Source organism: Podarcis cretensis, assembly GCF_951804945.1.
Source record: "Podarcis cretensis genome assembly, chromosome: 8".
Taxonomy (NCBI): domain Eukaryota; kingdom Metazoa; phylum Chordata; class Lepidosauria; order Squamata; family Lacertidae; genus Podarcis; species Podarcis cretensis.
In genome coordinates this window covers 19,641,621-19,655,663 of record NC_137177.1, presented here as the reverse complement: position 1 = coordinate 19,655,663, position 14,043 = coordinate 19,641,621, and the positions used below count along the sequence as shown (strand labels likewise).

The window sequence follows — 14,043 nt, the reverse complement described above, 5'->3', positions numbered from 1 at the left end:
ATATCCTCTTCCTGCTGTCACCATGATGATATGGCGGAGAGGACTGTCTCCACGCATGACAGTTTTTTGTGGGGGGTCCCCCATTTCACCCCCATCTTCTATCTCTTGGCCGGTCAAGCCGTGCAGTAGAAGGGAACTCTCCCATTCAGAGCTCAAGGCGTCTCTTGTGGTGGTTTGGTTTGGGTTTTTTAAAAGCTCAGAGACATCAACCGCCGCGAAAGGGAAGGAAGAGGAAATTTTTTTGTACCAGAAGGAAAGAGCGGAGGGGGCCCCTGTTTCTGGAGCCGGGTGTGTATGAGAAAGAGAGAGAGAGAGGAACTGAACCAGAGACTAGCTTGGTGCAAGCCTGAGACAGAGAAGGGGGCCAGGGAGCCAGCTGCTGACGAAGATGGAGGAACATCTCCAGAACTTACCTTGATGGTGCAATCCATGGCACGCCTGCCTGTACCTGCTGCTTCCCGCCTAGAGTTCCATGGGCGCTTGGCTCAGTTGCATTGGCAGGGGCTGATCTTGCACAGGGGGCCGGATGAACAGGGCTCGGGTGTGTGTGTGTGTGTATGTGTGTGTGTGTGTCTAATTTTGGGAAGTGAAGTCACACAAGCCGCTAGGGCTGGTTTCCTATTGGTGTGACCAAGCTTGCAAGCTCTGAAACTTTTTTTTTTTAATAGCATCAATTGGTTTGCGAGCCTTCTCTCTCTCTCTCTCCCTCTCTCTCTCTCTCTCTCTCTCTCTCTGTTCAACTTCAAATTGCAAAGCGGGACAAGAAGTCGGGAGAACGGAGGCAGAAAGAAATGGGAGATTTCGTTGGCGGTGAAACACAGCATGCGAAGAGGAAAAGAAGACCTCTTTCTACAACAGGACTGCCAGATTTTCAGAAAGGCCGTTTCGATGATTATTTGTTTATTGCAAGAAGGACCAAGAGGGAAGCTCCCAACAAAAACCAGGAAGATGGTTTATTCTCTAAAAGCAGAGATGCACAAACTCATGTTCGAACTTAGCTTCTTGGATTGGAACACAGGAGACTGTTTTATATGGAGTCAGACGATTCAGCCATCCAGCTCAATATTGCCTGCACTGACTGGCAGCAGCTCTCCAAGGTCCCTGCCAGAAATCTCCCTCTGCCCTACGTGGAGGTGCTGGGGACTGAATGTGGAACCGTCTGCATGCAAAGCAGGGGCTCTGGCCCTGAGCCACAGTCCTTCCCAAAGAAGCCTGGTGCACACACCTGGAGCACTAACATCCCACCGCTGTAGAATCAGTAAGAGAACGGGCCAAATTTTGATAGGAACATAGCCTGACTCTGAGTCAGACGCTTGGTCCATCTAGCTCAGTACTGCCTACACTGGCTGGCAGCGGATCTCCAGGGTTTCAGGCAGGGGATATTCCCAACCCTATGTGGAGATGCTGCCAATTGAACCTGGGACCTGCTGGCAGCAGAGAATATGCTGTGCCACTGAGCTACGGCCTTTTCAAAGGTGCTGTATGTATTCGGAAGCAACCTAGTTTCTAGCCAGCCTAAAGGATACGCTATCAGTATAAGCCTAACTAAAGCACATTACAAGCTACCGTATTTTTCGCTCTACAAGACGCACCTAGTTTTTGGAGGAGGAAAACAAGAAAAAAATATATTCTGAATCTCAGAAGCCAGAACAGCAAGAGGGATCGCTGCGCAGTGAAAGCAGCAATCCCTCTTTCTGTTTTGGCTTCTGTGATAGCTGCGCAGCCTGCAGTCGCTCCATAAGATGCACACACATTTCCCCTTACTTTTTCGGAGGGAAAAAGTGAGTCTTATAGAGCAAAAAATACGGTACTTCAAAGGCTAGGGCAGGTATAGAGCGCCATCCAGGTGTTGCTGCATTCCGATGACCGTATTCCCCATCCAGCATAGGTAATGGTCAGGGCTGATAGGAGTTGTAGTGCAGCAATAGTTGGAGGGTCACATGATCCCCAGCCCTGACTTAGGGCCTGGGTAGAAAATAAGCAACCACGCCAATTCCTCTGTAGTTCCAGACCTCAGCGTGAGCTAACATATGTCTGCATGCCCTCCACCATTTCTCTGGTGAAAATAAGGACGTCCCATTCCATTATTATAATTTTACTATTTATACCCCACACATCTTACTGGGTTGCCCCAGCCACTCTGGGCAGCTTCCAACATATATAAAAACATAATAAAACATTCAACATTAAAAAAACCCCTTTCCTATACAGGTTTGCCTTCAGACAGCTCAGGGGTCAGGTAACTCCATACCCGCCAATATTTCTCCAATGAAAATAGGGGCATCCTAAGGAAAAGTGGAAAATTCCGGAATCAAATCAGAAACCGGGACAGCTTCTCTAAATCAGGGACGGCCCTGGAAAATAGGGACACTTGGAGGGTCTGATATATGTTCACACGTATTTTAAAATGTATATCCCCTCTCACTAGCTTAATTTGACTCTTGATGTGAATCTAGGTCCAGGCCATAGAATGTAGGTCTGATATTATTCTGAGCCATGCCGTTCTGTTATCCAAAGTGCCTCTCCCCAAGTTAGAACAGAAAGTAGACAAGATGTTTATTGAGTAGCTATCCTGATTTTCTTTCATGAAGCTTACACAGAAGTTTGACGATGCCTGGTCCTGACTGAGCATTTGTTTGCAGGTAAGTTCCATGATGATGGCCATTCATCCTGATTTCTTGCGGGACAGTTATGCATCATCCTGTTAATCAATAGTTTTTCGTGACTTTCCTAACTGCAAAAGTCTGTTTTTTGCGCGTTCTCTCTCTCTCTCTCTCTCTAGTGGATTTGCCGCTCAGGAGTGCTTTAATCCCTTTTAATTGTGCAAATCTAAATTTCTGGTATGTGAATGCTCTTGGCGGGTGTTGATTGTCAGCAAAGTAACTTTGGATTGCACCTCCCTTGAACCTTGTCCAGCAAAGGCTGGAAGACGACACCAATTTTACTGTGTTTGGGAGAAGGTGGAAAGCAAAAAACATAGTCTAAATTCCACCACCACCCACCCCAGAAGAGTTGGTTTCAGAATTTAATATATTAGACTGCAGACTCATCCACACTTCCCTTTGTGCCACACTTTCTAGGCACAGGTTTAGGCTTGAAAGGTCTGTTTCCGAGCAGTTGTTTTTTCTTAGTCCTGGCCTTTTCCCATATTTTACTGCTGAATCGGAGCAAATGGCAACCCACGGAAAACTCGGTGGCTGTTTCCTCTGAATCAGGGGTAAAACGTGATTTTCCAAGCAAAGCATTGGGATAAAAAACACTGCTTGGACCGGGACCTGGGAAATCTAGAAATACGGAGCAAAGTTAAGTGTGGATAAGCCCTGCGGCTGGAGAGTTTGAATGTTCAATTGAGGCATCTAATCATAGCCTGCATTTTTATTGAGGCTTGATCAGGGCCTGTATTTTAAAATGAGCTTAAAGATCTTCAAATGTTTCATGCCAGGCAGAAGAGCAGCTGCCTAAGAACCTTGGCAATGTTTTTCCTCCTTGACAAGGGGGCCCCCTGATTTATAGCAGAAAACAATTCTCAAAGTCAAAGGGAATTACAGGCTGACAGCCAAGGTTACACTGACTCTACATATTACAGAAGATAAAAAAGCAGAGAAAAACATAATTAAGAGTGGGTAAATAGTAAAATAAAACCATGTGCCTCCCATTCAACTTGAGCCATATTTTCCTAAGGTTCAAAGGTCAAGAGCAATGGAAAAGCATCTAGCTGGCAGAAAGGAAGAGAGTATTTTGGGAAGTCTTTTTCTAAAGTTGTTTCTTTCTTAAACTGAGATCCTTTTAAGATTTCTTTTCCTTTTAAAAAGCTATCTATGTTATGTATTAAATATATTGGCTTAAATGTAATTATGCAAAGGAATTAGAAGCTAAGAAATGTTAAATCCTTATGCTAGATTCTTATTTCATATAGTTGGAAGAGATCACAGGGGCCATCAGCCACCAGCCCCCCCTGCCAAGCAGGAAACATCATTAGAGCATACATATGGTTGTCAAGCTTTTGTTTAGAGACCTCCAAAGGAAGGAGATCTTTCAATGATGATCCTTGACATCTGTTTAAGATAAAAAATTAAGATTAACCATCTGTTTTGGAGGGCAATAGGGCGAGGTGAGCTGGTAATTAAGGTTCCTTGTTGAGACACATGTAAGATATATTACTACTTATTTGTCATTTATAGATAGAAGAATATATAGCTTTTTGTTTCCCATAAAAGGACAAGAGGAAATGGGTGTATCTTTTGTGATTGGTTCTAGCAAACAGCCAATAGGAATTTCAACCAGGCTGATTGGACAGAGGCAGCCACAGGAGGAGCAAGGGGGCTGGATTAAGGAAATATAAGTGCTGGCCAGAATGGCAGGAGGCCAGGCCAGAGCTTGGTAACCATATACCACTGTGCCTCATATTTATTTGTCTGACAAATAAATTATTATTTTAATTTCTCTATTGCTGCGTTGAATATTTCATTCCAGCTAAGCGTTAACCACAAGCAGGGTGCTACACAATGTGCCCTTTTCTCTCTCAAAGTACTTGGGTGTCCACAAGATTCTGAATCGCAGCCACAAGTACATTTGGAATTTGAAAAGCAGTGATATGAAAAGACTCTGAAAGTCCGTTCTAGCTCAATTGTTTGACCCGCATGCATCTCATCGAGGGCAAACTCTCCTTAGAAATCTGTACTCTTCTTTTTCTTCCAACACTTAGGAAAACAGCAGTTTCTGAACAAAGGTGATGTGGTGTGCTGTTTTTAATAAGAACGACAATATTCAGAAATGTCGCAGTGTTAATCTGAATGATCTGACAGGCTAGCTTTATCCTACTGAGACGGTTTTGAAAAAGATAGTCGTTAAACTCTGGCGATCGCCATGCCTGCTGTAGGGAAACGTAGCATCAGGCACTCCTATTGCCATGACACCAGTCGATCACGTCAATTTATTATTTGGATGCCACTCTTCTGCTCATAGAGCAGCTTCACAACATTAAAATGGGGGTTGGGGAACCCACTTGGAAGCAAATACTTCACGTTTTAAACATGCAACGGTACCAAATCCACCTCTCCTTTCCGTTTGTGCTGATAATCTCTCTCTCTCTCTCTCTCTCTGTCTGTTCAACTTCAAATTGCAAAGCGGGACAAGAAGTCGGGAGAACGGAGGCAGAAAGAAATGGGAGATTTCGTTGGCGGTGAAACACAGCATGCGAAGAGGAAAAGAAGACCTCTTTCTACAACAGGACTGCCAGATTTTCAGAAAGGCCGTTTCGATGATTATTTGTTTATTGCAAGAAGGACCAAGAGGGAAGCTCCCAACAAAAACCAGGAAGATGGTTTATTCTCTAAAAGCAGAGATGCACAAACTCATGTTCGAACTTAGCTTCTTGGATTGGAACACAGGAGACTGTTTTATATGGAGTCAGACGATTCAGCCATCCAGCTCAATATTGCCTGCACTGACTGGCAGCAGCTCTCCAAGGTCCCTGCCAGAAATCTCCCTCTGCCCTACGTGGAGGTGCTGGGGACTGAATGTGGAACCGTCTGCATGCAAAGCAGGGGCTCTGGCCCTGAGCCACAGTCCTTCCCAAAGAAGCCTGGTGCACACACCTGGAGCACTAACATCCCACCGCTGTAGAATCAGTAAGAGAACGGGCCAAATTTTGATAGGAACATAGCCTGACTCTGAGTCAGACGCTTGGTCCATCTAGCTCAGTACTGCCTACACTGGCTGGCAGCGGATCTCCAGGGTTTCAGGCAGGGGATATTCCCAACCCTATGTGGAGATGCTGCCAATTGAACCTGGGACCTGCTGGCAGCAGAGAATATGCTGTGCCACTGAGCTACGGCCTTTTCAAAGGTGCTGTATGTATTCGGAAGCAACCTAGTTTCTAGCCAGCCTAAAGGATACGCTATCAGTATAAGCCTAACTAAAGCACATTACAAGCTACCGTATTTTTCGCTCTACAAGACGCACCTAGTTTTTGGAGGAGGAAAACAAGAAAAAAATATATTCTGAATCTCAGAAGCCAGAACAGCAAGAGGGATCGCTGCGCAGTGAAAGCAGCAATCCCTCTTTCTGTTTTGGCTTCTGTGATAGCTGCGCAGCCTGCAGTCGCTCCATAAGATGCACACACATTTCCCCTTACTTTTTCGGAGGGAAAAAGTGAGTCTTATAGAGCAAAAAATACGGTACTTCAAAGGCTAGGGCAGGTATAGAGCGCCATCCAGGTGTTGCTGCATTCCGATGACCGTATTCCCCATCCAGCATAGGTAATGGTCAGGGCTGATAGGAGTTGTAGTGCAGCAATAGTTGGAGGGTCACATGATCCCCAGCCCTGACTTAGGGCCTGGGTAGAAAATAAGCAACCACGCCAATTCCTCTGTAGTTCCAGACCTCAGCGTGAGCTAACATATGTCTGCATGCCCTCCACCATTTCTCTGGTGAAAATAAGGACGTCCCATTCCATTATTATAATTTTACTATTTATACCCCACACATCTTACTGGGTTGCCCCAGCCACTCTGGGCAGCTTCCAACATATATAAAAACATAATAAAACATTCAACATTAAAAAAACCCCTTTCCTATACAGGTTTGCCTTCAGACAGCTCAGGGGTCAGGTAACTCCATACCCGCCAATATTTCTCCAATGAAAATAGGGGCATCCTAAGGAAAAGTGGAAAATTCCGGAATCAAATCAGAAACCGGGACAGCTTCTCTAAATCAGGGACGGCCCTGGAAAATAGGGACACTTGGAGGGTCTGATATATGTTCACACGTATTTTAAAATGTATATCCCCTCTCACTAGCTTAATTTGACTCTTGATGTGAATCTAGGTCCAGGCCATAGAATGTAGGTCTGATATTATTCTGAGCCATGCCGTTCTGTTATCCAAAGTGCCTCTCCCCAAGTTAGAACAGAAAGTAGACAAGATGTTTATTGAGTAGCTATCCTGATTTTCTTTCATGAAGCTTACACAGAAGTTTGACGATGCCTGGTCCTGACTGAGCATTTGTTTGCAGGTAAGTTCCATGATGATGGCCATTCATCCTGATTTCTTGCGGGACAGTTATGCATCATCCTGTTAATCAATAGTTTTTCGTGACTTTCCTAACTGCAAAAGTCTGTTTTTTGCGCGTTCTCTCTCTCTCTCTCTCTCTAGTGGATTTGCCGCTCAGGAGTGCTTTAATCCCTTTTAATTGTGCAAATCTAAATTTCTGGTATGTGAATGCTCTTGGCGGGTGTTGATTGTCAGCAAAGTAACTTTGGATTGCACCTCCCTTGAACCTTGTCCAGCAAAGGCTGGAAGACGACACCAATTTTACTGTGTTTGGGAGAAGGTGGAAAGCAAAAAACATAGTCTAAATTCCACCACCACCCACCCCAGAAGAGTTGGTTTCAGAATTTAATATATTAGACTGCAGACTCATCCACACTTCCCTTTGTGCCACACTTTCTAGGCACAGGTTTAGGCTTGAAAGGTCTGTTTCCGAGCAGTTGTTTTTTCTTAGTCCTGGCCTTTTCCCATATTTTACTGCTGAATCGGAGCAAATGGCAACCCACGGAAAACTCGGTGGCTGTTTCCTCTGAATCAGGGGTAAAACGTGATTTTCCAAGCAAAGCATTGGGATAAAAAACACTGCTTGGACCGGGACCTGGGAAATCTAGAAATACGGAGCAAAGTTAAGTGTGGATAAGCCCTGCGGCTGGAGAGTTTGAATGTTCAATTGAGGCATCTAATCATAGCCTGCATTTTTATTGAGGCTTGATCAGGGCCTGTATTTTAAAATGAGCTTAAAGATCTTCAAATGTTTCATGCCAGGCAGAAGAGCAGCTGCCTAAGAACCTTGGCAATGTTTTTCCTCCTTGACAAGGGGGCCCCCTGATTTATAGCAGAAAACAATTCTCAAAGTCAAAGGGAATTACAGGCTGACAGCCAAGGTTACACTGACTCTACATATTACAGAAGATAAAAAAGCAGAGAAAAACATAATTAAGAGTGGGTAAATAGTAAAATAAAACCATGTGCCTCCCATTCAACTTGAGCCATATTTTCCTAAGGTTCAAAGGTCAAGAGCAATGGAAAAGCATCTAGCTGGCAGAAAGGAAGAGAGTATTTTGGGAAGTCTTTTTCTAAAGTTGTTTCTTTCTTAAACTGAGATCCTTTTAAGATTTCTTTTCCTTTTAAAAAGCTATCTATGTTATGTATTAAATATATTGGCTTAAATGTAATTATGCAAAGGAATTAGAAGCTAAGAAATGTTAAATCCTTATGCTAGATTCTTATTTCATATAGTTGGAAGAGATCACAGGGGCCATCAGCCACCAGCCACCAGCCCCCCCTGCCAAGCAGGAAACATCATTAGAGCATACATATGGTTGTCAAGCTTTTGTTTAGAGACCTCCAAAGGAAGGAGATCTTTCAATGATGATCCTTGACATCTGTTTAAGATAAAAAATTAAGATTAACCATCTGTTTTGGAGGGCAATAGGGCGAGGTGAGCTGGTAATTAAGGTTCCTTGTTGAGACACATGTAAGATATATTACTACTTATTTGTCATTTATAGATAGAAGAATATATAGCTTTTTGTTTCCCATAAAAGGACAAGAGGAAATGGGTGTATCCTTTGTGATTGGTTCTAGCAAACAGCCAATAGGAATTTCAACCAGGCTGATTGGACAGAGGCAGCCACAGGAGGAGCAAGGGGGCTGGATTAAGGAAATATAAGTGCTGGCCAGAATGGCAGGAGGCCAGGCCAGAGCTTGGTAACCATATACCACTGTGCCTCATATTTATTTGTCTGACAAATAAATTATTATTTTAATTTCTCTATTGCTGCGTTGAATATTTCATTCCAGCTAAGCGTTAACCACAAGCAGGGTGCTACACAATGTGCCCTTTTCTCTCTCAAAGTACTTGGGTGTCCACAAGATTCTGAATCGCAGCCACAAGTACATTTGGAATTTGAAAAGCAGTGATATGAAAAGACTCTGAAAGTCCGTTCTAGCTCAATTGTTTGACCCGCATGCATCTCATCGAGGGCAAACTCTCCTTAGAAATCTGTACTCTTCTTTTTCTTCCAACACTTAGGAAAACAGCAATTTCTGAACAAAGGTGATGTGGTGTGCTGTTTTTAATAAGAACGACAATATTCAGAAATGTCGCAGTGTTAATCTGAATGATCTGACAGGCTAGCTTTATCCTACTGAGACGGTTTTGAAAAAGATAGTCGTTAAACTCTGGCGATCGCCATGCCTGCTGTAGGGAAACGTAGCATCAGGCACTCCTATTGCCATGACACCAGTCGATCACGTCAATTTATTATTTGGATGCCACTCTTCTGCTCATAGAGCAGCTTCACAACATTAAAATGGGGGTTGGGGAACCCACTTGGAAGCAAATACTTCACGTTTTAAACATGCAACGGTACCAAATCCACCTCTCCTTTCCGTTTGTGCTGATAACCTTTCTATAATGCAGACCTGTGACATAATTTCGCTCAAAAGCTCCTGCCGACTTTCCAGTAGTAGCCAATGAAGTGGAACAAAGGAAGGGTAAAACTAAGGTTAATGATATCATGCCAACTGCTGTGGTCCTGGGAGATATGGGGAGATGTGGACCGCTTCCAGACACTTGCTTAATGAGCAATCAGCCTGATCTGTTTGCAGAGAGATTGAACAACATTGGTTATCTAATGTGCACTCAGCCTGATTTCCCCCACACAGAAATACAATTCCCAGCATCCTTAAAAAAACTACAGTTCCCAGGATTCCTTGGGGGAAGTCATGTGTTTAGGGAAGCTTTTAATGTTTGATGTACTACAGTATTTTAATATTTTTTTGGAAGTCGCCCAGAGTGGCTGGGGAAGCCCAACCAGATGGGCGGGGTATAAATAAATAATTATTATTATTAATTATTATTATTATTATTAAATATATAGTGTGGATCTGCCCATCTCACTTTACCGGTCACTTTCCTTTCCCAACCCTAGAAAAAAAGCTCAGCAACTTCAAATCTGGCCCTCTTTGAAAAAAGTTTGGGCACCCCTGCTTTTTTCTTTCTCTCCCCACCCTGCTGCTAACGAATGCTGGGAAATATACAGTAGTACCTTGGGTTACATATGCTTCAGGTTACATACGCTTCAGGTTACAGACTCCGCTAACCCAGAAATAGTACCTTGGGTTAAGAACTTTGCTTCAGGATGAGAACAGAAATCGTGCTCCGGTGGTGCAGCAGCAGCGGGAGGCCCCATTAGCTAAAGTGGTGTTTCAGGTTAAGAACAGTTTCAGGTTAAGAACGGACCTCCGGAATGAATTAAGTACTTAACCCGAGGTACCACTGTATGGGAAAGTTTAACTGGAAGGCATAGCATCTCTTTCACCGGCTTGTTTATGTGTCTGGGCGCCGTGGCTCTCTCTGCAAAAGGAGCGGCATGGAGCCACACTTTGGTGCACCATAACACCACTTAGTGATGCTGGATGAAAGGTTCCTGTGCCAGAGGCCCTGCTCTCCAAGATTGCCCAGCGGCAGCCTCAGAAAGGAGCAGCCTTACTATTCAGAGTCTTTTACCCGCCCCTCCTCGTCCCCTGAGCTGTGTTGCACCTGGTTTGTGCTTTGTGGGGAGGCGTGGGGCCCTGTGGTTTCCGGTCGATGTTGTGCACTCCTTGCCTCAGTGCTGGGGCCGTTGCATAACCTCACGCTGCAGTTTCAGGCTGAGGCACCCACCCCTCCCCTGAGATTCCCTGACAGGGGAAGGGGCTGAGAGTGGAGGGGTTGCAGGGTCAGGCCCTCTCTCTCTCTCTCTCTCTCTGACTCCCCCTTCCCCATTTTATTGGGGTTTCCGAAGTTCCTGCTAGGATCATGGGAAATGAGGTTTGCCAAAAGTTACTGCGGAGAGGTGGAAAGTAGGGCCCTATCTAGCCACTGAGAGGGGTTGGAAGCAGGGGAGGGCATCTCAGGCCTGAGGATGGTGGGGGAAGAATCCGGCCCCTCTTTGGGGTTTTCTCTAGGCCACACCCTCTCTTCTTAGGTCATGCGCCTTGTGGTCCTGCTCCGTGCTCCCTTTGAATGCATGTGCCTGCCATCATGCCCTTGGGCAGATTGAACATGGATAGTTGCAGGTGTAGAAACCTCTGCTTTGTGTGTGGCTGGTATTGCTCTGCATCTACTTTGGCCCCTGGCTACACCCACCCAGCAGCATGTGGCCCCCAGAAGGTTCCATACAAGGCAACATGGCCCTCAGACTGAAAAGCTTTTCCCTGTGCTTGGATTAAAGATTTGGATCCAGGGCTATTAAGGAACAAGGATCCCACAGCGAGGGCTTTTTCTTTCTTTCTTTCTTTTTTTTTTGCAGAGCTGGGTTCCAGTTAGGGTAGAGGGCAATCCTCTTCTCTCTTACCCAATCTCAAGCCTTTACACAATCTGTGGGTTTGTGGTTTCGGGCTGTTCAAGGGGGCTGATCTATCTCTATGGGTTGTGCAACTGGCCTGACCATCGTTGCTCTCTTGCCTTCCACAGAAAAAGACAGGCTGGGGAGATGAGGTGTGGTGTAATTTCTCTCTCTCTCTCTCTCTCTCTCTCTCTCTGTGTGTGTGTGTGTGTACGCAAAGATGCACTCACAGTCTGTTTCAAACACAGAGAGCCGCTTGTGCAGAACGACAGCAACTAAGCCTTAGAACCTGAATGCTCTCTTGCTACCTCTTTTGCATCTCCAGCCAGCCACTTCCTTTGTGAGGAAGATTGCTTGTTAATGGCTCAAGGTGGGTGGGGTGCTTGTTATCTCAATGGGAGCTAATGACTGAGAGATATCTGGCACTCTCTCTTCTGAGCTGCCAGGACTTTGAGAAGTACTTCCCCCACCCTGACACCCAGTAGAATGCATGATGTGGCGCTCTCCTGGGGATGAAAAAATGACTATGTAACTTTAATAACTGGCAAGGAACTGTGTTTGCATTTTTCCTCTTCCCTCCTCACTCCCTTTTCCTTTTGTGTGCTGCAGTTGCAAGCCTGAGGGCAGAGACCATCTGGCTTCAATTGACTGCATGTGCTCTACGCAGAAGGTCAGAGCGATCTGTTCACCATGATGCTGGCCCAGAGGACTGAAATTGTGGTCAGAGTTCTCCTGCCCTCTGAAGTGGGGCAAGTAGCAATGGCAGGGGAAGGGGCCTTCTCCACGGCGGCGGCAACCCCATGTGGAAAGCTCCCCTCCCCAACTCTGACATCATTTTAGTCCCCAGCATATACATTTTAAGAACCCAGAGTTGGGCAGTACCATTAGGGGACCAACCCCAAAGTCACAAGCTACTGAGTTCTCCAGAATGCTTCATCAGGCGAGTTGTTACACAAAGCCTCTTGCCCAATGAACGAAGCTTCTGGAGAACTTGAAAGCTCGCCAAGTTTCTGAGACATTTTGGTTCTTGTTGCTGAACTCTGGATTTTGCAAACTCTTATGAACCAATGTATTTCTCCAGCCTCTTAAACACACCCTGCCCCCCGCTCAGATTGTATAGTTGTTTCTGTTTACTTTTACCTGAAGGATCGTCTCGCCACTTATATATTCAATCGATCACTGAGCTCTGAAGGAGAAGGCTTCTGGCAGATTGTCCCTTACTCGGAGGTTCATTCCACACAATGTCAGAATCAGGCCTTTAGTGCTGTGGCACCAGCTCCTTGAATATTAGACAGGTGCCACCTCTGTTATTTTTTTTGTCCCCTTCTGAAGAAGACCTTCCTATTTCAACCAGGCTTTTAAGTTGAGAACTTTCCCGGTCTGCATCTTTTATTTCAATTTATTTCAAAAAAAATTTAAGTATGTTATCACTTGCTCTTTGCTGCTCTGGGCTCCTTTGGCAGAACAGGCAGGATCTAAATTTAACAATAAGTAAATATTTTAAAGGAGAAATAAAAGCAGCACAACAGGGCACATTATTTTATGTACATTGTTAAACGTACACGCTATTCTCTTCTTTGCTTTCCAAATGGTTTTAATATTGTATTTTCATATTGTTGTAACCCCCCTGTGGGATGGGGAGGGAGGCTGTGTGTTTGTATGTGTCCTGAGTGTATGAACATGTCAAAATGTGTGGGGACCCCGGTTAGCCACCCCTACTATAGAATAAAGCAATCCCAATTCACAAACCAATTTAACACACCTATTTTCCACCTTAGAAATAAAATGTGTGTGTGTGTGTGTGTGTGTGTGTGTGTGTGTGTTTGACTTGGCTCCAGTCTTTTACCCACTTACCTGAGAGCAAGTCCCACTAACCTCTGTCGGATCTGCTTCTGAGCAGACATGCCCAGCCTCACGTTTTGTGTTCCTTTTTGTGAGGCAGGGCAGCACGAGTGATTTTTATCGGCAGCACGATTTTTATCGGCAGCACGAGTGATTTTATCCATAAACATGGTTTTAACAGTGAGTCCGTAAGTGACTGTGGAGGCCAATTCTGGATCCACACATTCTTCCACAGTGGGTACATATGTTTCTGTGCGGGAGTTGATCATAGTGATGGTTTGCCAAGCGTGCCTTCCTCTTAGGGCGTTTCTCTCTCCTTTTTGTCCTGAGTTCGAGCGTCTTCAAAGCCCATGACCCCTTTGGTAAAGGCTCACAGGCCAGTGTTTCCCAGTTGTCGGTGTTTGTACTACATTTTTTTAGATTTGCCTTGAGTGAGTCTTTGAACCTCTTTTATTGACCACCAGCATTACGCTTTCCATTTTTAAGTTCGGAATAGAGTAGTTGCTTTGGAAGACGATAATCAGGCATCCACACAACATGGCCAGTCCAACGAAGTTGATGTTGAAGAATCATCAGCTGCCATGAAAGGAACCATGAAATCATCTTTTCTCCCTTCATTACACCCATAGCCTCCTGGGGTCACAAAGATTTTCCATCACGACCAAAGGTCAAGCAATGGCTGCTGATTCCCTTACACTGTAAGGATCAATACAGAGTTGTTAAACTACAGCAATAAACGCATTTCACACAGATTGTGAACGCCCCCAAAAAAGAAAAAATAAGATGCTTCTTTGTTGAAATTTCCACTCAGAGCGTGT

General features: G+C 44.9%; 2 protein-coding genes across 4 annotated transcripts in view; one reads left to right on the top strand and one right to left on the bottom strand.

Moving 5' to 3' along the window:
• The window catches only part of LOC307221545 (retroviral integration site protein Fli-1 homolog), a 29,704-nt gene extending 29,137 nt beyond the window's left edge, over positions 1–567 (bottom strand). For all 3 annotated transcript variants that reach the window (XM_079986169.1, XM_079986170.1, XM_079986168.1), the window contains exon 1: positions 414–567. In XM_079986169.1, coding sequence (XP_079842295.1) covers positions 414–431 — 18 coding nt within the window. In that variant the 5' untranslated portion in view covers positions 432–567. The remainder of the gene's footprint in view (positions 1–413) is intronic.
• ETV2 (ETS variant transcription factor 2) overlaps positions 1–14,043 on the top strand; it is a 226,159-nt gene that overhangs the window by 196,848 nt on the left and 15,268 nt on the right. The window lies entirely within an intron of this gene.